Genomic DNA, 22,836 nt, shown 5'->3' with positions numbered 1-22,836 from the left:
CGATACTGGTTACTGTCAAAGCTGACCTTTAAGTCTGAAGAAATCGTTTGAAAACTTACCCAAATGTATGTATTTATCATTATTTCTAGGAATTTATCCCAGTTGTTATTTCACAAGTAGTTGAACATATCATCTTAGTATATTCTGAATTTCAGCTTAATCTGTTGTTGCAGACGCTAATGTTACAGCTTGAATCATCTCCATGGAAAATTTTTAAGAGGATCGAAAACATTATCAGTTGCCCGACCCAACCCATGTGCATTGTTCAGCAAAGCGCCGTAGGACAAACACTTTGAACATCTGATATGTACCTTTTTTCAATAGAAAGGATACATCTTCTCACTATAATTTGTGTAAAAAAATTAAACCTCAACTCCAGTCCACTTGTTTTCTTTTCAAAATAAGATATTTTGGAAGTGTAGGTTTTTTGTCACACTTCTCCTCATCTTTTATGCCGGACGCCATAACATTTACAGAATTTGTGTATGAAAGTTTCTTTTGAATATCATCTGCTTGGTATCATTTAAAAGCTTATCTTATAGCCTTATTGGCAAATGACATTTGTTTTAGAAAGAACCATTCCATAACAAAGAAAAACTATTTTATAATCAGAACTCTGAAAATTATGGCCTGTTCCTTAACTCGTGGAATGACCCTTACATTTTGCACAGCCTTACCGCTGACATGTTCATGTTTGTACATGATTTTTTTCCCACTGGATTTTAGAGAAACAAAGTTTTTTTTTAGGGTTATCAAATTGACATTGAAAATATTCTGATGTTTATTTTATTAATTTAGGGAGAAGAAGTTGAAAGTGATAGTGGTTGGTAGTTCTTCTGTTGGCAAAACAGCCCTCGTCGACCGGTGCTGCAACAGGCAGTTCCACTCGAACACTGCATTAACAGTGGGCATGGACGTCCACTTGGAAAGATTTTGTATTCTCGGCGTTCCCTTCACTTTGGAAATGTGAGTTGTTTGTAGGCACCATCAAACATTTTAGCAACGTTGTGCTGGATTATTGTCCAAAATTATTAAAAATTTTCTACACTTCACAAAAACATCACTTGGTGCCACGTGCTTTCTGAAAGTCTGTCTGCCATTAAATGGAGCAGCTAAAAGGAGTGTCATTGTGATAGTCTTGTGAAATTGTTAGACCAAAACAGGTTACCTATACCTACCTACCCTATTTTGACAGCCCTACCCTAATTTTTGGGGCGAAATATGAGGGGGAAAAGCCGACAACCATCAATTACAACCTTACATACAAGGCGAGTCAAAAAAGCGGAACGCAAACCCCCAAAATTATATTTCATATTTAAAAAAACATGTAGCACCAAAAATTATAATGACTGGAAAGTCAATTTCATAAGCTACTGTTAGATGACAAAAAATTACTGAAATTGCTCAATCCATTCAAAGAATATCACCATTGAAACACAATGACCCTAAAACCTCTTTCGTCCAAAAATGCGATTTCAAGAATCGTCGTCCCCATTGTCTTCAAACATCACCAGAGATACAACCTCAGTTTAAGAGTTAAAAATATCCAACATAGTCCTTTTGAAGGCCCATCTTTTAAAAATAGTGGATTTTATAAATCATATTGTTTGCCTAACCAAGGTTGTTCAAAAGGATATGTTGTACTGTAGTTGACAGTTGTTGAAACAAATTTCATTGTTGTTCCAAACAATCAGAATACACACATTGCTTTTTTGTTGTTGCACGTAACAGGTTTTAGGGTCATTGCGTTTGAATGGTGATATTCTTTGAACTGATTTGGCAATTTCAGTAATCTTTTCATCTAAAAGAAGTTTAATATGAAATTGGCTTATTATATTTGGTGCTACATATTTTTTCCGATATGAAATATATATATTTTGTTGGGTCTTACTTGTGAGCTGGACAATTATCAGCATCCAGACTCCAGTCTTAAACATGCCGGTAGCATTTAACATCTCCAAAGCACACATTTATTCCCATATTAAATTGCAATAGACTTGTGATTGAGTTGTGATGGAATGATGAATAATTTCTAATGATCATATAATTGACTTGTATTTATTACTTGTGTTTTGCATGTGATTGACTTGTGACTAAATTTGATTACTTGATAGAAGCTTTTTTTCTTACAAAAAAAACCCCCATAATTCATGAGTAATGTCTGCTTTCCACCCTAACCAAGCCTTTTTTGTAATTTCATTGCATAGATGGGACACAGCAGGTCAAGAGAAACACCGATGTATAACCGCATCCTACTACAAAAATGCATGTGGTAAAAAAATATGAGTTACACAAAGAAAACCGAACACCAATTCAGAGCAATACTTAAAGATCTAAAGGGCAGTTTCACAGAAAAGGTTAAAAAATAGTCTCACAGGGGGTCTAAAATGAAACTTGTATCTATAAAACATGTTTATTTATTGAAAGCTACAAAGGTACTAGAAAATTTTATTGTCAAGGCTTAAAGGGAAGATACAACATTTGCAAACATCAAAAAACCCGAAATGGTCAAATTACCACGAAATACCTTACTAGATTGTAAGGGAATGACAGTCTAAAGCATTTTGTAAAATCGTGGCTCCATTTCAAGAAAAGTTGTAATTTTCCAAAAAACGCTCCTAATGTTTCATATTTAGTTATCCTGCATTTTCTTTGCAATTGATTACCTACCTATGAAGGGGTGCAAGCCTTGTAGACTGACTTTCTATGCCTTACGATTTCCCAAAGTCTATAAATTGCGCCGTTTCATCTTTAGTGAGTCAGGGACCCAGACTACAAGAGCATGATTGGTTTTCTTGGTTTTTCCAGCATCTACAAGCCCAAAACGTGGAACAAGTCAGTTTAACAATATTTGCTTTAACATAGTGAACCTCCAAATCTATTTTTTTAAATTGCACCAAAGGCAAATGTTGTTCATTCCCTGTAAATATTTTTTCGTTTCAATTTAAAGATATTTACACTTGCAGACCATAAATTGGTCAAATCGTCGCATATCTGACGAAGTGATGAATGGGCCATTTTGGTGTTTTTTTTATTAATTGAGTTTAAGGGTTAAATCAATTCGAATTTCAGATGTTTAGGTTTTTAATTCATGAAAACACTTCATTTTTGTAGTTCCGAAACCCACTAAGTGACGAATCGACTCAAGTTGGAAAAACTGTTTCTTGCGAACTGACAAATAAATTATTCGACACTTGGTCATATCAGAACAGCCCGCATCCAGTATCTGACTAAGTGACGAATAACCAGTTATTCATTGGTTATCCACACACTCGTCTTTATTATTGAATGGCCTATGAGGGAACCAGGGATCTTCTGTTTCGCGCGTTTTCCGTCAGCTTTCATAACAAACTAACGGCACTGCAACATTATAATGATGACTAAACAGAGATAACTGTAACTAATTCACCTTTATGTAATTTTGTGTGTGCGGAGTTGTAATTGTTAAAATGAATGGAGTATAGGCTAGGACTGCGCAACATATATAGGCTTATACAGACTGTGATTTATTTAAAACATGCGATATATTTTCCTTCAAAACCGCCGTTTTATAGGAATTCCACAATAGGCCTACTGTATTTCGAGATAATCTTAAAAACGGTTCCCTTTAAGCAGCTAATTAGAGCTGAAAACCTCATTTGAATCTGCCCACACTGACATGAAGTGCCCCCAAAGGGCTGAAAATTAGGATATGAATTTTAAATATATATATTTATTTAAAACGTGCGGTACACTTCCTTTCATAAACGGCATTTTATAGGAAAGCATTATTACTGCATTTCGACGGAGTCCCTTTAAGCAGCTAATTAGAGCAGAAGACCTTATTGGAATAAACCCATACTGAAATGAAATGCACCCAAGAAGGTGAAAATAAGGGTTATAAAATAAATATATTATTTATTCACAACATGTGCGGTACACGTTCTTTAAAAACTGCGTTCTATGGGAGACCCAAAATACTGCATTTGGAGATATTCTCGAAAATGGAGCCCCTTTAAGTGGCTCATTTGAGCACAAGACCTCATGGGAATAAGCCCATAATGAAAATGAAGTGTACCCAGGACAGTGATACTCAAGATGATGAAATAAAAATATGATTTATTTGTAGATTTTCTTTCAAAGACGGCATTTTTTTAGGAAACCCAAAATACTGCATTTCGAGATATTCTCAAAAACGGAGCCCCTTTAAGTGGCTAATAAGAGCAGAAAACCTCATTGAAATAAGCCTATACTGAAATAAAGTGTGCCCTGGAGAGTGATGATTAGGATAATGAAACAAAAATATTAATTATTTCAAACATGTGCGGTACTCTTTCTTTCAAACACGACGTTTTATAGGATACCCAAAATACTGCATTTCGAGAGACAAGTTTTGTATTCTCGAATAAATGAATGAATAGTGTTGTTCGTTGTTAGTTCGCATTCACATTTTTGTTTTCCTATTATTTTGTTGCGTCCATTTGAGATATTTTCCTTAATAATAACTTTTTTATTAGGCTAAATTGTATATTATTAAAAAATATTATAGCGAGTACTTGGATTTGAACGTGGGGTTTAAGTGTTACCATATTTTTTTCCTAAAAAATATAGAACATGTTTGTATTAAAAACATACACATTTGTTTGAAAATGCGCGTAGTGTTGTGAAGAAGTGACGAATATGCCATGGATTTGTGATGCAAAAATGCGCGCACAGTTAAAATAATATCTTATGAAGACATTTTTACGTGGCGAATAAGCACAATGACGTTTATTGCTATCTCGCGAAGTGAGGAATAAGTTTCACAGCAAAATTTAGACAAACCTTTACTCTTACGAGCAAAAAAAACAAAGTAATAGGTGTATTTTAACCAACAAATAACTACATTGCTTAAATTAAGAATGTAAAAAAGGGGAAAGTGGCATCAAAAATGGACACATAAAAAGTGTTCAACTTATTTAAAACTGTATTATCCAGTGACAAATTAATTAGTCAGCATGGTGCTTTTAACAAAATGGGATCTAAGGAATAGGCACATCAAGCCCAAAACAGTTTGAAGTATTTGTACACACGTATGCATGGAGAAAGTTGAATGTGTACATGTATCTGAGTTTGTTTCTGCATTCAGTGCACACACAGAAAGAACTGTTAAAACAGTGTATAACACATGTTGTTAAACTTGGAAAGTGTCCTTTCCTGAACGCTTAAATACACTCGTGCATATTTATCTTTCCAAGTCACACTTAAATCCAATATTTGTCAGGAATGGGCTGATTTACAGTTTCCAACCATCCCTTGCACAAAATACACGTATTAGTTTGAGTCAGTTTAATCACAATTTTAGTCTAGCTTATGTGTACTCATATTGTGTGTAAATACGAGTGAGTAAATGACCTGTAAGAACAAAACACTAACACTTTTTTGCCATTTAGTTGGTTTTAATTTTAAAACATAAAATCTACAGACAATATAAGCATATATATACTCCATCAAATTTCAGCAACAATGGCTTTGCCAAGTACATTTTGTACTCTGTTAAACTATATGTTCAGGAAAGGACAATGCAGTTTAACGACAAAGCCATGACAGCAAGCAGGGTTTGAGTCTAAATCTGTTTGTGGTCTGTTAAATCTGGTAAGTCTACCCCCAGGAAAAATATGCCCAACACGTTTTACACAGAGCTGAGTTGAAAGGGTTAATTACTTGAATTACAAATTTCAGGCATGGGTGATACGACTAGTGAATTTCAATAGTCGCAACTACTTTCAATAGTAGCAACTAGTCACGGTATTGGGACTAGTCACAGCATAACGAATTGTCGACTATTTTAAGAATTGATGGTTGCAACTCAAAACAGTTTTTAGCATTGGTGACTAGTCAACTTGTTGCACACGCCTACTTTTGATGGATTTGTGAATTAATGTGATTGACTTGTCTTGAGCTCTGCGCTCTACAAACTTGCAGATTTTGTAAATGTGTTTTTTTCTTTTGTTTTCAGTTGTTGTGATTGTTTTTGACATGAAAAACGCCAACCAGAACTCGTGGGAAAGTGTGATAGGTTGGCATACAGAGGTTATGAAGCATACCTGTAGCTGCGGAAAAGTTCATCTCTTTCTGGTCGGGACCAAAAAAGATCTTTGCGTGAGTTTGTCAAAATCTTTGGGATTATGTAATTTTGCTGGTTTCAGACGTACCCGTGATTTTATCCCCCTGGCTTTTAAGCCAGACAAAATTGCGATCTTGTATTCCTTCTGTGTGTATGGGTGTGCCAACCTTTGATGTGGACCAGACAGCGAAACAGGTTCACATTAAATGTAGGATGTGTGAACGTTATGTGGACTAAGCCAAGTCCACATGAGGTTTCGCCCTCTGTGGAAAACAGGTTTAGAGTCATTTAGGGGTAAGGGTCATTTGTCAAAAAAAAAATAGAGACACACTCAAGGAAATCAGGATAAAATATTTGGGTTGAAAGAGTTTTCACAGTGTTATTAGTAAAATATTATTTCACCGGTTTTCCTTAACTGTGTGAAAACAAAGAAATGTCTTCATAGGGTTATCCGGCCATCAAGGCGCTTCGGACCATCCCCTTGGGACATCACATCATGTAGGAAGGACCACAACATTCCATCGTCACGCAGTTCATTGCTGAACGCCACTCTGCGCCGTAAACTATTATCTGGGACAATCAACGCATTAGTCTTGCATCCGGTCGCCCCGTGTACAAAACGCATGTCAGTCTATCTGCTGCATTTGTCAACTGTTATTCTTGGGACAATTTTATTCAGGTTTCTCAAAATCGTTGTCAAAATATCACTACATTGTATATCTAAAGGTACCACATCCAAGTTCCTTGCTCTAAAGGCTGAATATATGTGTAAATTAAAGATTGATTCGGGTGACTTCGTCCCCTTAATCAACTTGATTTACCAATGATGTGGATTTTTTAACAACTGCCTAAAAAACTGGGCTTCTCCTACCTTATTTCAGTTCCACTTAAAGGGAAAACCTGAAAATACTTCTGTGTCCACACTGACAGTAAGACAAGCATGGATGAGCCTCTGCAAAAAATCTGAAATCTTAAAACTCATGCACTTTGGCTTGGCCTTCGGGGTCGTGATTCAGCACGTATGGCCCGGGCCATAGGGCTAGTATACAAAGCGCAGTGAGCGAATATCAAAACGCGTGCGGACGTGATAACAGCCCTAAACTTCTGATATACCGGTATTCTCTTACGCCCTCCATATGTCGCTAGCAGTGCAAATTTAGTAGATACTACCGCTAAGCTCTCCAGAGCTCCAGAGACCACGTAAATATCTGTGTTGAAAAGAATTTTTGTTTACATCAGCCTTCTCTCCACGGACTGGCGGTGATATTGTGGGTTTCAAGAAGACATTTTCCTTGTACGATAATTCTGTAGGTAAGGTTTAGTTTTGACTTATAGCTAGTGAATATTTAACTATGTTTTGTGGTTGGATTTAATTTTCTTCTTTTGCTGTAAGCACACGTTTCGAGTCGTTTGTGATTTGCTTGCAATATCTGGACCACCTGTCGGTTGTTTCAGTTGACAAAACATATGTATACATGTGCCAATACACACTGCTTCACGGCCCAATATTTTTTCGGTACCATACACATATAGATGTCACTAAAACAATTGTCGAGACAGCTTGCAAGGGGATCGGGCAAGTATTTCTTGCAGTATTTTTTTTGATTCGGGTACCTTATTCCCGTACTACCAATAAATGCACACCCCTGTCGTAGACTGGTAGAAGTAGACTTCTGCTTTATAGTTGATTCGAGTCAAAATTCCAGTGAGACCTTTTTTGCTTCTCAAATTATCTTCTTCATTAAGTTTATGCTGGGTTTGTGTTGTCGAAAACAAGGTATTAGATATGCAAGTGTTGGACCAATCAGAAGATGGGAAACCAAATCTGCTTCAGAAAAAAAAATGGCGAGCTGTACGGCCCAACGTTGCTCAAACTTTACTTCTTTAGTGTATAAAAAAGGTTGATTAAAACATTTGCAAACTTTCCCCACACCCATCTCCCCACCCCCTTTCGTGTTTCTTTTTAGACCGAGCAAGAAATTGTCGATGTGAACACGCGAGGTATCAGATTGGCCGAACAAATAAATGCTGAATACTGGATACTCTCTGCATTGACAGGTTGGTAAAAATACTTCTTCCCGTGAAAAGATGTTATCCCCCCCCCAAAAAAAAGTCCCTTTGGTATAACCCCTTTAACACTATAGCCCTTGGGTTTCAACTGAGAATCATCCTGAATCCTTTAAAATCCACCACCATACAGTAATCAAAAGGTATAGTTGTTAAGCACCCTTCTTCAGAGTTTTAGCACTTTTGTTGCTAGCTTCAAACGAACTAGACTTGGTCAAGGCGCTAGTTATTATTCATCCCGGCCGTAGCGCGGTAAACGATATCTTCGCTAGCACTATGCATGCGGTGCATTAAAAATACAGCGCAAACAGTGACCTCACGCGGCCACCATTTCTATGCAAATCAGCTGGACCCAATCTAGCGCCTTGGTTCAATCGTCGGCAAAAGCTTATGTTTCTCTTTATTTTGCGCTGGGTTTCTAGCGCACGACCTCGTATGCGAATACAGATAAGTGTAGGCGGGCTAATATGTGGAGTGTCCAATCACACCTTGGTAAATCCGGACGTCATCAAATTATTTGCAGCTATTCGCCTTTTGCGGACGTGACAGGAACCACAGCTTTTGTGTATTGGTGCCGTGTGCAGAGACACACAACGTGTACGTGTATGGATTATGTACGGTCGCCACGGTGCGGTGCCACGTTTCACTATGGGCAATTCCACACCAAAGTGGACATGACACCAAAAATTTCAAATACATGTGACTTAAACAAATTTGGCATCAAATGAAAGCTAAAAGTCTATATTTTCAAGATTTGAAGTCGGAATTTTATTTTTTATACATTTCGGTACCAAAAAATAGGATTATGTAATAATCCTGTTAAATAATCCTAAAAATGTGATTAATAGTGATATGAAAGTATTCTACCAATACACACACAAAAATATGTACTAATGCCATCAGTTTCTGTCATGAGAAAGTATTGGTCTTGAAAAAACGACTAAAATTTGTTTTTAGCATTTTGCGTAATTTGTTTCGCTTCAGTGACTTCTAATATTTCAGCCTTCGAAAATGTCCTTCCGTTACCGAAAAAATACATATTTTTAATTTATTTTTAAAACTTGCAGTATGAATGCATTGAAAGTTATTGTGCAAAGCAAGTTTAGGTAGGCCTTCAATATGACATTATAACTGACACTGCTGTACTTCTCGTTTTTTTATTACAATTAATTAAATCACGTCCTTCCGTTACCAAATTGGTAACGGAAGGACGGTAACGGAAGGACAAATCATATTTTTATCAAATGTTACGACATTTGCGCTCATGTTTGAAAAATGAAAATCACTGCAAATACATGCATGTATAATGAGCATTGAAAGGACATTCATGTGACCCACCTTCACAAAAGCGGGATAAGCAGGGCAAGGTGTTTATTACAAAGGAAGGCACAGGCATGTACAACATGTACAATGTACATGTCCATATATGCCGATGTACCAGTACTTGTACATGTATGGAGTTGTTGCAGAAAATCAAATCATAAAGTTGCTGCCATCAGCATTCATGGACAATAGAGAAAGATACGAATTCTGTGAAGCCATTCCAGAAGCAAATTAAGTCAAAAATGAGATGGCAGAAAGTACCGGTACTTTGGGGCACTTTCATTCAATTTACATGTGTAAGACATGTGAGGTGCAATCTTTGACAAATTATGCCCAAGTTAACAATTTCAGTTTGGATGTTTATAAATTAATTGTTACTACTCTAAGTCATTGTAATTTGATTTCAAACATTGATTTTAGAGTTCAATTAAAAGCAACACCTAACTGAAGCCATCAATTCTACCGGTAGATGTTTTTACCTTAAATGTACATGTAGGCTGGTCGCCCCCCCCCCCCTTTAGGTAAACCACTGAACCTACCGGTATTATTATTAAAAGTTGTTGGTGAACATGTAACCAATATACTCAAGTGCTCAAATACTGTGTATTTAAACTTTTAAGGATGAGGTGATGGGTTTGAAGTCCATTTCTGTAGTTGTCTTGTGTTCGTGAATTATGTGTTTTGGGTTGTTTTCGTTTTCTTTTGTTATCATTAATTAGCAGGCTTCTATCTTTATCTCAATAGTTTCTTGGGTATAATTATTTATGCCAGGTCTGCATATTGTTGATTTCACATTCAGTTACACATTTTAGCAATTTGTTTCACTTGTATAATTAGTGTAAATTCACATTTTGTTCATGCTATAATTGAGTAAACCTTTTGTCCTTCCGTTACCGTCCTTCCGTTACCAAATTATAATCTGCTTAAAACGTTGTAATTATATTACCGAAACACTTAAAGTCAAATGAAAGGCGGTATAGTATAGATAAAGCTCCAGGGATTCCATTTTCTACCTTTAAAATATAATTGCCCCATAAATTTCACAGAGTTTACGCAAAACGCGAGTAAGTTGGAAAACCCTTGTCCGTTTTACCGTCCTTCCGTTACCGACCTCATTAATATTCATAATTCATAAACGGGAGGCATTCATGCCCCCCAAAAGTGTGGAAAATGAAAGTAGCATTATAGCAATACAAATGTGACATTTGTTTGCTGTAACTATGAACAGTGTCTGTGATACACACATTTGAAATTTTGTTTAATGAGTGGAAACGTCCTTCCGTTACCGTGGAATTGCCCCTATGCAAGTTTCCACGCAACGATCGACCAATAAGAAAACGACATTTAAGGTCAGCTAAGGCTATTAACGTAATGAGCACCACACCCAAAACCTCACATGGACGATTGAACCAAGGCGCTAGATTGAGACCAACTGATTTGCATATAAATAGTAGCCGCGTGAGGTCGCTGTTCGCGCTGTATTTTTAATGCACTGCATGCATAGACGTACAGGTATCACAAGTCCAAAGTTCCCCCCAACATTATTCTTAATTAATGACATAGAAATGCACGATTTCAACAATATCTCAAATGCAAATGACAGAAGGCACTCTTCTACCCATCTTGTGAGAAAATGATAGAAATCCAATCACGCATACCAACACGAAGCTCATTTGAATGAAAAAAGTGCCAATAAAAAAAGTTGCAGTAAATAGCATTGCTCCAATGTACTGGTTTGAGTGATCCTGCAAGGCAGGGTAGACTTTCAGTAATTAATAACTTTACCTTACAAAATTGTTTTTGTTTAAAAGGATGTTTAACTAAAATAAGACACAATCTTGGTAATCTAACAGATAATTATAGACCTTTTAATGCAAAGATGACAAAGAAAATGCAAATTAAATGTAACATTTTTGAAATTGGTTTTCTTGTTCTTCCTCTTTCAAGTAGAGACTCCTGTTTTTACATGGGAAATTTCAAAAACGTTACATTTAATTTGCATTTTCTTTGTCATCTTTGCATTAAAAGGTCTGCAATTATCTGTTAGATTTTTAAGATTGCGTCTTGTTTTAGTTTAACATCCTTTTAAACAAGGAAACTTTTGTAAGGTAAAGTTATTAATTAATTAAAGTCTACCCTGCCTTGCAGGATCACTCAAACCGGTACATTGGAGCAATGCTATTTACTGCAACTTTTTTATTTGCACTTTTTTTCATTCAAATGAGCTTCGTGTTGGTATGCGTGATTGGATTTCTATCATTTTCTCACAAGATGGGCAGAAGAGTGTCCTCTGTCATTTGCATTTACAAATGTAGGATATTGTTGAAACCGTGCATTTCTATTTCATTAATTAAGAACAATGTTTCATTCTACTTCATTCACTTACCCAAATAGCTACTACATATGCATATTTATTCAGCCGACAGGCTCAAACGCTAAAAGTTTTAATCAACCACCGAGCGCCCTCTCGGGGCCTACCCAATATGCTATGTCATGAATCCGCCATTATACTTCCTCTTATTTCTTAGCGACGGCATCGTGCAGAAGCAAATATTTTTGCTCTCGCCTTTTGACGAGTTTTTGTACGATTTTCGCTTTAAGAGTTTCTGTTTTATAGAATTTATCAACCAAGTGAGTTGTGTAGAATCTGTAGAGTTTGGTTTGAGTTAAGTAGTTCTCATTTGGAGTGATTCTGGAGTCATTTTGCTTTCGTTTTTCTTGCACGTAGCGTAGCAGGTTTTTCAGCCTTTGTCTGACACCACGTGCGGCGGGCCAGGTCAGCACCGCGGGACTAGCCCAGTGCCGGGTAGGCATCATGGGTTCTCCCTTTGGGATCAAGTGCAATCCCCTTTTAGCCGAGTCGGCTTTCCTGAGTTATTATTATTATTTCTGTTGTACAGTTATCTAATAATAATATTTCTTTGTCAAAAAAAAAAAAATTAAAAAAATAAAAATAGCAGTGCATTTAGTTTATGACTCCATAGAAATCTGTAAAGACCTTTAGGGGAGACAGTGCGTCGTATATCCCCGGAGAGAAAGTGCGGTTATTCTATACAAGGTCTGATAGTCGCCCCACACGTGGGACCCCTGTTCCGGAAGTCAGACTTTCGGCCGTTCAGGGGACTAGCGAAACATTTAGAAGAATACAGCGGTTTCGGCCGTTCCCTGTTCTCCGTTCGTTTCCCCTAAGCTCGCGGTGAGCTAGGGCCTTGCGAGACGAGTACAGTGGGGGTATATCGACAGAGGTCGTTCCCTTCCCCCCTGACTGTTTCAGCTAGCTCAGGGAGCTAGTAAGCTAGAAGAGGACGTTTCGTCGGGTATATCGTCAGAGGTCGTTCCCTGCCCCTCGGCCGTCCTAAGCTATCTCGATAGTGCGACGACAAACGAGATAGCGGCGAGATATTCGGGGGTATATCGGCCGCTGGCCGTTCCCTTCCCTCGGCCGCCTCGCCTGGTGTGTAAAGAAATATTCTGTGGGAAACAACGACCAGCGGTCGTTCCCTTCCCCCCGGCCGTTCTCAACTGCATTAATCCTAGTAGTACAATAGTACGAAAAAACGAGATAGCAGTGAGTCCCCACGCAGGGACATCGTCGTAGTCTGTAACGGTCATCCCGTGTTTACGCGTTTTGACCGGCTTCAAACATACGTCCTACGGTATGGAACACCGTGAAAATACCGGGGATAAAACTCCCCGTGTAACCACGGCCCCCAAGGCAACCAGCTGTAAGGGTCCCGCGGTTAAAAAGGCCGCATCAAAGGCCACCAGCGGTCCCAAGGGCAAGACCCAAATAGGGACCACTAGTCGCTCGATCACGCCACCGGTCTCCGGACCATCGGCGTCACCTAGCAACCTGGCGTCGATTTCCCATGGTTTCACGGGAATTTCTTCGCCTCGTCCCCCCGGTCTGCTGGCTCCAGCAACCCTCGGGGACGACCAGTCACGGAGCGGTAAAAGGATTCAATCCTCACCGGCCCCATCTGCGCGTTCATCGCGCTCCGAGCTTCCTGCTTCCACCCGTGCGGAATGGGCAGGACTCGCGGTGACTGACTTGCCTCCTCCCCAAATTCGGGCCACGGACTCGCAGTCAACGTCGTTCTTTGATTAATGCTCCGGAATTCCCAGGATATTATCAGAGATTCATTCAGTGAATCAAGTCACCCAAGTAAGAAAAAGAAACACAAGGCAGCGCCGTCTTCTTCAGGGGATTCCCTTCGTAAGTCGACGCATCGGAAAAAGAAAAACAAAGGTGTATCCATGGAAATCTTTCTAAAAGCTTTCCAGGACATCAACGTTTCGTTAGCAGCCCTCACTAAACAACAACAATGGAGATCAGCCCCAGCGTTGACTGAGAAGTCACTCCCGGCGGCCACATTTCCGGACCCAAATCCGGGTCTAATCCTGCCGGATCCGAGTGTGATCAAGCCGGATCCGGCTCCAATCCGGCTGAATCCGGGCGCGATCCGGCCGGATCCGGGCTTAATTCAGCCGGATCCGATTCAGCCGCAATCCTGGCGATTTCGGGCGGGATGAGAGGGGAACACACTGGGCCCCCAGATCCTGGGGTTGCCATCAGTGTCTGCTCAGATAATCCACCTACTCCGGGCCGCGATTGGGCGCACCCGAGATCACAGGTGGGCATTTCTTTACACCCATCTATGAATTTGGGTACTTCTGTTCAAGATGTTCCTGACATAGATGTTGACAGTACTCACCCCCTTCCACTCACTCGCAAGATGGGTGTTCTGGGGATGAAGAGGCCACTGACCCTGGCAATTTTTCGCCATTTGAGACTCAGCTGAGGCTGGTTCAAAGAGATATGGTTCGAGTACTGCAACTACCAGAGAGCAGTAAGCCAGAGACCACCCGTCGTTCTTTCAAACGCCGGACTGGCGTGGAGGAACCTCGGGATCCAGCTTTCCCAGCTATGCCAGTGGATCGTTTATGCACCGATCGCATCCAACAGATTGCCGATTCAAAGAAATGGACTGCTTTCAACAAAAGGTCGGCAGCCTATTTCCAGTTTCCAGAAAAGGACCAAGATGATTTCTTTACGGTTCCCGCTATTCCAGATACAGCCAAGGACAAATTGACTGGAGATAGCGGCAAAGCCCCGACCAAGTCAATATTTGTCGATCCGACTAGAGCAAAGATGGAGGATACAATGGAGAAAGTCGATGAGGCGGCTAGATTTGGCTCACAAACAAGCGTCTTTTTACTTTTGTTATCTGAATATATCGTCTGCGCATGTGAGGAAGATTCACAAATTCCAGCCGATATGTTAGCAGCAGCCTTCCGATGTCTGGACGAAATACTCCATTTTTCTCTAGATCAGTTTACGAGAATCTCTATCTTGTCCGCCAAATCACGTAGGAATAACGTGATGGAGGCACTTTACATACCGCACAAAGGCGCTAAGAGGAAGTTAGAAGACCTTCCTCTTATGGGCAAAGACCTTTTCGGAGGCAAATTCCAGGAGATTCTGGAAGTTGAAGCCAAAAGAACCGAAACAGCGGACAAACTGAGCTTGTAGAAGCCTTCAGCTACTGATAAGCCCAAGTTATCTGGGAAGAGGGCAACGAGAGGTGCTCCCTCGTTTCGCCCATCCCCTAAGAAACCATTCAAGCCCTTTCGCGAACAGACGGCCAAGGCATCAGCTGGTGCAATGGTTTCAGCTCCACGCCCCTACTCTGCCCCTGCGCGCCAGTATGTACAAACTAGCAGCCGGGGACGTGGCGGTGGGCCATCAGCCCCCCGTCTCGGATGGCGGCGGTGACTCCCAGTGTTGTAGGTCTCGAGACCGGTCTCGGTCTCGAGACCGGTCTCGAGACCACTTTTTGCTGGTCTCGGTCTCGGTCTCGGTCTCGGAAGCTGTGGTCTCGGTCTTGGTCTCGGTCTCGGTCCCCTTTGGTCTCGATATTTTGGCTGGTCTCGGGTCGAGACCGGCAATATGAAGCTTTTACAGCTCGATGTTATTTAAAACATTTGCTAGCCCGTAGATCAAGCTTGTTATATATCGCGGTCGGTTTGGACTCGACTGCACGTTGGAAAGTCCCCAAAGTACATGTAAAGCTGCAGCAGTACCAGTCACTGAACGATTTGGAACAAGTTCGGCATTTATCTGTTGAGTCGGCCACATAAAGCAAAGTATAAACTTGTAACAATTTATGCAATAAGGGTCAACCATTTTCGGGGATTGTGTAGTTTAGCCCACCCCTGTGGGCGTAATCACTTGCATTTTGTATTCTGATAATAAATAAGGTGCTTCAAATTAGTTATATTTTCGACCCCACACAATGTTCTCTTTAATTTGGGACAGTATTTTGAAGAAAAAGTAAATTTTTCTACCTGATTTTCCAGCTTTGAGCTCACACACTCTTACCAGTTACCACTCACTGTTGCCATGAGAGTGTATGATGAGACCCCATTTTCTGGCTGCTCATTTTAAAGTACCCCATTATTCCTCAAAAATTAAAAGTCCCGTTCAGAAAAAAAATAAAAATCCATATCTGGCACATTCTGGCTACCACCTCGCAACTTGTGGGTCTACATGTACAAGTCCACATTCTATGACACAAATTTAAAAATTAATTCAACATTTTCTAGCTCCCATTTTTTAATATCAAGTACACAAGTCTTGTTAGAAGTTAAGTCCTAAATTTATTTTAGGAAAAAAGAGGCAATGTAAAATTAAAATTACATCTTTAAATATCCGTTAGAAGTCATAGCTGAAACCAAGGGGGTGACTGTGGAGTTTAGGATCCGAGTTCCTATAACAGATAAAGAAGCATCTGCCTTTAACTTTTTACTTTTGTCACGATTGGGTGTAGACAACATGTAAAAGCCCATATTTCTTAAGTGTAACTACTTTTTGCTCAAGTAAGGTGTCATGTATCAATTTGTCAACACTGCCACTGGTCAAAATTTTGGTCTGTATTCTTTGTGAATAGAAAGGTTACATTTTTCAACTATAATAACGTGTCTTGTTTTTTTTAATTTCGACTATTGTTATTTAATATCAGCGGTCTCGGTCTCGGTCTCGGACCATATTGGTCTCGGTCTCGGTCCGCCTTGAAGGGGCTGGTCTCGGTCTCGGTCTCGGTCTCGAATCTTCAGTCTCGGTCTTGGTCTCGGTCTCGGACTATCTGGTCTCGACTACAACACTGGTGACTCCCCCACGGAGCCGACCCCCACACTCAGGCCCGTTGGGTGTCGTCTCAGAAATTCTGGAGAGAGATCACCTGCGACGCAAGGGTGCTTTCTATAGTCAGCCACGGCTATCAACTAGAATCTACAAGCACCCCTTGGTCGAAAATTTGTGTTCGTGAAACACTGGTTCCGACAAACACAGACAAACGATTAGCTCTCGAACAAGAGATATCATCCCTTATCGAGAAGAGAACAGTCCGCTTTGTACCACCAATGGAACAATTCACAGGCTTCCTGTCCTTCTTTCTAACACCAAAGAAGGTGGCTAGCTTAAACTGCTCAATAGGTTGGTCAGACCCAAGCGTTTCCAAATGGAAACACTCCATGTAGTTCTAGAGTCGCATACCTACATGTCCCCATCTTCCAAGAGCACTCCTGATTCCTATGTTTCCGGTATCATGGGCGCACTTACGAGTTCACTGCCCTTCCCTTCGGGTTATCAACCTCGTCAAGAGTGTTTACCAGGGTTGTGCGGGCAGTTGCATCATGTCTTCATCGAGAAAACAATGATTTTTATGGATCTCGACGACTGACTGATAGTGGCAAAATCAAAAGACGAAACTGCTCAAAATTTGAGAGATACTTATACGTTGACAACGAGGCTAGGCTTCATCATCAACGAGAAGAAGTCCCAACTAATCCCGTCCCAGGAAATCGCTTTTCTGGGAACAGAGATCGATCTATGCAGGGGCATAGCCGTCCCCACAGGGGAACGCGTTACCAGCCTGCGGAAGTGCGTCAAACTTTTCCTATCTGTTCAAGTCGCTCCACCGCAAGCTTGGCTGAAACTTCTAGGGATCATGGCCAGCTAAGTGGACCTGGTCCCCTGGTGCAGACTGAGGATGCGTCCTTTGCAAATGCATCTTCTGGCACATGACAGACCCGAGACAGATCCAATCTCTCTAGTGATCTCGATCGACGAAGTCATTCGGCCACACCTTCGGTGGTGGCCATTGGAACAGAACAGTCGGTGCAGATGGAGTTTCCCCAGAGGGGATCCTCACGCCATAATCTCCACTGACGCTTCCAACGAGGGCTGCGGAGCCTCCCCTCCCCCTTGACAAGCTGCAGGAATTTGGGACGACAACATTCGGTCCCTACATATCAATGTTCTATAGCTTTAGGCTGCAGTCAACGCCTTACACCACTTCCAAGCAGACGCAGTGGGCCGGTCTGTTTTAATCAAGACCGACAACACGACAGTGGTAGCATATATTAACAAACGGGGCGGTACAAGGTCACCCCAGCTGTGCTACCTGACTTGGGAAATGTGTTAGTGGCTAACCAGACACAAAGTAGATCTACGTGTCATTCACGTTCCTGGTGCGGAAAACAACATAGCGGACTCTCTCTCCAGGGGCAAAATAATTCTTACGGAGTGGTCATTGAACAAGAGAATCGTAAGTCAGATCTTCTCGATCCTAGGTCGTCCACACATAGACTGGTGCACCTCCGCAATCAACACTCAGCTCGCGGTGTTCTACTCGAGATCCCATCATCCTCAGGCATGGGCCTCGAACGCACTATCAATAGACTGGACAAACATGTTCTCTTACGCCTTCCCTCCGATCTCAATCTTTACAAAGGTCATCGGGAAACTGGAGAGAGACAGGTGCAAGATCCTACTGATCGCCCCCTTCTGGCCGCGCCAGCCCTGGTTTCCGCGACTGGTGAGGCTCCTAGTGGGCTCCCCTCTAATCCTCCCAGATCGTCACGACCTATTCTTTTAGCTTTAATCCCTGTTCCGACACCCGGCTCCGGGAGATCTCCACCTAGCGTGCTGGCCACTGTCAAGCGCGCTTACCGATCAGCAGGTCTTTCTTAAGACGCGGCAGCCCTGGCCGCAAAGGGACGTCGTCTCTCAACACGACGAATCTATGACAGTCGACTACGACATTATAGTAGGTGGTGCGAAGAACAGGCTGTGGATTCACTCTGTGCTTCTTTAAACCATTGTTCAGAATTTCTACTGTCATTGTTCAGAGCCAATTTGTCAGTAGGAATGGTGCGAAATTAACGATCAGCCATAGCAGCAGTTCACACAGCTGCGCTGATGGCTCACCCATTTTCTTTAATGTGGCGATCACTCACCTACTCCGTGGAATGTTCAATGAGAGGCTAACAGTCCGGTATCTAGTCCCATCCTGGGATCTGGGTTCGGTCCTGAACATTTTGGCCAAGGCTCCATACGAACCTTTGGGCCAGGCACCTCTCATTCATGTGTCAATAAAGATTTCTGCTTGCAACGGCTACTGCTAGGCGTAGCAGCGAGATCCACACGCTGACATTAGATCCGGGACGTATTCACTGGGAACTAGGCGGGGTCCGCCTGATCCCAAAAGTGTCTTTTCTGACGGAAAATCAGACACCCTGTGTCCCCGCAAACAAATTATGGTGTCCTGTGCGATCCCTAAAATGGTATTTGGCACGCACTAAACCACTCAGGGGTGATTGCATGCGACTTTTTATTACAACAATACAGCCGCATGGCCCCGACTCAAGGGACACAGCAATCAAATTCGCTACTTCGGACTGGCTATCCAAATGGGATGCTCCTGTCCGAGGCCTTGTCCGGACCCATGACGTACGCGCCGAAGCGACGTCCTGAACATCTTTTAGCGGGGTCCCTATCACAAAAATTTCACAGGCAGCATGCTGAAAGTCGGCCTCGACATTCACATCTTGCTACCTACGTGACATACTCCAGACTGGAGGTAACATGGGGAAGACGATACTGATATTTCACCAGCCCTCGTTTAAGAACCCTACCCTGCACAGTAGTCTTTCCCGGCCTGGCCAGGAGACAAACTAAGCGGGTAATACATTACATGTATATTCAACCAAAATGGTTTAAATCATGATGTATATATATATATATATACTGTTGTTTAACCATTTGGTTGAAGGGTGTCTCGCCTACCCGGCCACCAGTTGTCGGTGCCACTCTATGCATATGTAGTAGCTATTTGGGTAAGTGAATGAAGTAGACAACCCCCCCCCCCCCCCCCACAGAAGTGTGGGACGAGTCTACGAGTGATACTTACCCAAATAGCTTCCCGCCCTCCTCCCCACTCTCGGCTCGCGTTACGATGGTTTTTCACCTTTAGTGCGCGAGAAAAAAGAGGAAGTATAATGGCGGATTCATGACGTAGCATAATGGGTAGGCCCCGAGAGGGCGCTCGGTGGTTGATTAAATCTTTTAGCGTTTGAGCCTGTCGGCTGAATAAATATGCATATGTAGTAGCTATTTGGGTAAGTATCACTCGTAGACTCGTCCCACACTTCTGGGGGGGGGGGGGAAATCAGCCACACATTTTTGCCATAATTATTGGTACACTGACCAGTAAGTACACTGCCATAGACCTTGGTGGTAATTACACACACTTCCCAAAATTATTCTATTCAAATCAAATCATGCTTTTTTAATCCTCTTTCACTTTCTATTCAATTTTTGTTCTACTATCCAATGACTTTTTAGAGACAATTCCACCCAAAGATGACCACCCCTAAAAGCAGGCCTGAATCCCATGGCCATTTTGAAAATGGACGCTTACACTTGCAAAATAGATCCATCTTAGGGCATAAATTCATCGAAATTTCACTCAATAGGAGCTTGCAGGTTTCTGCACGGCTTCCACCCGTCTTTCTTTTTTTTTTTACAAATCCTCAAGTTCACTGACCTCAATATGCTCTTACACCTAGAATTTGAGGGCAAGTAAATCGTGATTTGGTCGGCGTATGCAATTTTGGACCAATTTACTGGTATGCACCCTAAGAAGCGAAATTTTACAATTTCATCCCAGACCACATTTAAGGCAAGAGGATTATGGGCGTCGCCAGGCTTTTTTTTAGAGCGGAAAAAAGCAAACTTTTCTCCCAAAATCCCTTTATTTTCCAGCATTTTCCCGATTGATCATTTTTTCGAGGGTGCACGGGCAGGGACATTTGCCCCCCCACCCCAACCCATTAAATTAACAACAATATGATTTTGCACATCTTTTTTTTTTTCTTTTTTGGTCCTTTTTATTTCATGTATTTTACTTGTCCGGGGAAATGGGGGAGGGTCTGGGGGGAGGGTCTGGGGGGAGGAGGAGGGGGGCAAGCGCCCTCCTTGCAAAACATGATTTGGCCGGCGTATGCAATTTTGGACCGATTTACTGGTCTAGTCTGCACCCTTATAGCCTCAATCCTTCGAGTTCCTCCACTTATGCAGGGAGGACTGTTGAAGAATTAGGAAGGCTAGGGACTAATCCATGTTTGTACTCTTTATCTTAACTATCTGTCCGAATAGCGCCGCCAACAGTTCCTGCACAGAGCTAACAATTCTTACCATTCTCCTAATAAAAGAAGCATTTGTATATAATCATTGCCATTGTCAAGACATCAGTGTCATCTGTGTGAAGTTTGACTTTGCTTTTGTGGGTGGACCAAATGCATCCCTATACTGCTCATGCACAAATCCAATTTTATTTCAAATACTTACAAACCAAGGCGAGAAAGTCGACGACTTTTTCTCTCGTGTGGCATGCGTCGCGTTCAACGCAGCAGTCGGCAGGGAAGTTGAAGACCAGGAACACAGAAACCCGATGCACAGAGAAAGAGATCTCGTTGGTAAGTTGCCCCTTTAATCCAGTCTCTACTTAGCATTTACCTCTTCTTAATTGGTGGCGTTTTGTGGTTTTTTTTTTTTCAGAAACCTTGGGCAAGTTTGATCAAGGGTCATTAGCCCTCGTGAAGTTGATTTGTGACGTACTACGCACCTCTGTACTAATGGCAACGTCCAAACGTCTTTAGTCGAAGTCCAACACTAGTCAATCAATCTTCATCCCAAAACCTCTTGATCCTGGCTCTCGGTTGAGTCCAACTATGGTCAAATCCATGGTCGGTGAGCCTTGGTTTCAGTGAAGTTAGTTGCACTGTAATTAACCATAGTTTGCACTTAAATTTGCTCTAATTATCTCTGAGGTATAGATTTATATCTGTCCAACAAAATTAGAAGCCTTAATACTGAAGTGGAACCATACTGGTGCACTCATTGCTTCTATTCATGAACATGTCGCCGATTTTGAAAATCCTATTGGCTGATGAAGCAATGAGTGTGTTTGTATAGGACCTTTGCTTAAATAACCCGCATACACTTATAACTTTATCATTAACACCTATGCTGAAAAATCTGAACTGGTTACCAGTATGCAGTCTCGCATCCATTGTAAGGTCCGTTCTCATCTTCTAAGCTATCCATGTTCTATGTCTAGCCTACATCTCAGAACAAGTGGGTGCTTGTACCTTAAATTCTACCAAGGTCCCTAAGATCGTCTTCCCAGCATCTTTTCGCCATATTGCTTATCATCATGAACACCAGAAAAATGAAGAACTATATGGTGCAAGAGCATATGCATGTGTGGGCCCTAGACTTTGAATTCTCTCCCACTGTCACTGCGATCCGACCTGGAATTGTTGAAGACCAGCCTTAAAACACATTTATTTGAAAATTATTTTCCCATATTTCTTTATATTTGTTTATGCGCTATAAGAATGTGTTGTTATTATTATAACTATCACAAACTGCCAAAAACATAACCGTACCTCCCTCAATAGCTTTCGTACTGGCTGCATGGTCACTAAGTACCACAAACCCCTGTGCAAATTATTAAACTGTATAACTGTCAAAGCTTGTTAAACTTGTTCGATATATTAGATAGGGTGGCTGATAGGTTGACCATTAATATTGGTACGCTTGCGTAGCAGCCACTTCAAAGGGTTTGCCTTTGTTTGGCTGGAATGCATGAGTGAACCTTTTGTGTCTTCATTGTTACTGAGCTAAATCCATCATTGACCGGCAATCGCCACTGCTATCGATGTTAGTCAATATAGACCCTTATCATGCTGCCACCATTTCAGTCATATGTTTCCTGTACCGAATAACAGCACCTAATGATAATGTTTTCCGTGCAAAAAGAAACCAGACTATTTTTCCTTCAAGCCTCGCTTTGGTTACGTTGATTTGAATGTGAAAATATCAAGATGGCCGCAACATCATTGTCTATTCTGAATTATGTACCACAGCATGTCAATTGTACCAATATGAGACCAGTATCAGGACCTGTCACCTGATAGATCTTGACATATAGGGTTATAACTTTCTTTACAGA

At 41.3% G+C, this 22,836-nt stretch overlaps 1 protein-coding gene across 1 annotated transcript in view; it reads left to right on the top strand.

Moving 5' to 3' along the window:
* Nucleotides 1–22,836, top strand: part of LOC119726256 (ras-related protein Rab-34-like) — a 29,622-nt gene that overhangs the window by 4,931 nt on the left and 1,855 nt on the right. The window contains exons 3-7 of the mRNA XM_038197884.1: nt 799–966; nt 2,208–2,272; nt 5,978–6,120; nt 8,053–8,143; nt 21,176–21,295. Coding sequence (XP_038053812.1) covers nt 799–966; nt 2,208–2,272; nt 5,978–6,120; nt 8,053–8,143; nt 21,176–21,295 — 587 coding nt within the window. The remainder of the gene's footprint in view (nt 1–798; nt 967–2,207; nt 2,273–5,977; nt 6,121–8,052; nt 8,144–21,175; nt 21,296–22,836) is intronic.

The sequence above is a fragment of the Patiria miniata genome, unplaced genomic scaffold (assembly GCF_015706575.1).
Source record: "Patiria miniata isolate m_02_andy unplaced genomic scaffold, ASM1570657v1 HiC_scaffold_2, whole genome shotgun sequence".
In the NCBI taxonomy this organism is placed as follows: Eukaryota; Metazoa; Echinodermata; class Asteroidea; order Valvatida; family Asterinidae; genus Patiria; species Patiria miniata.
Note: the sequence above shows the minus strand (reverse complement) of the source record. Positions and strands in the feature narration are given on the sequence as shown.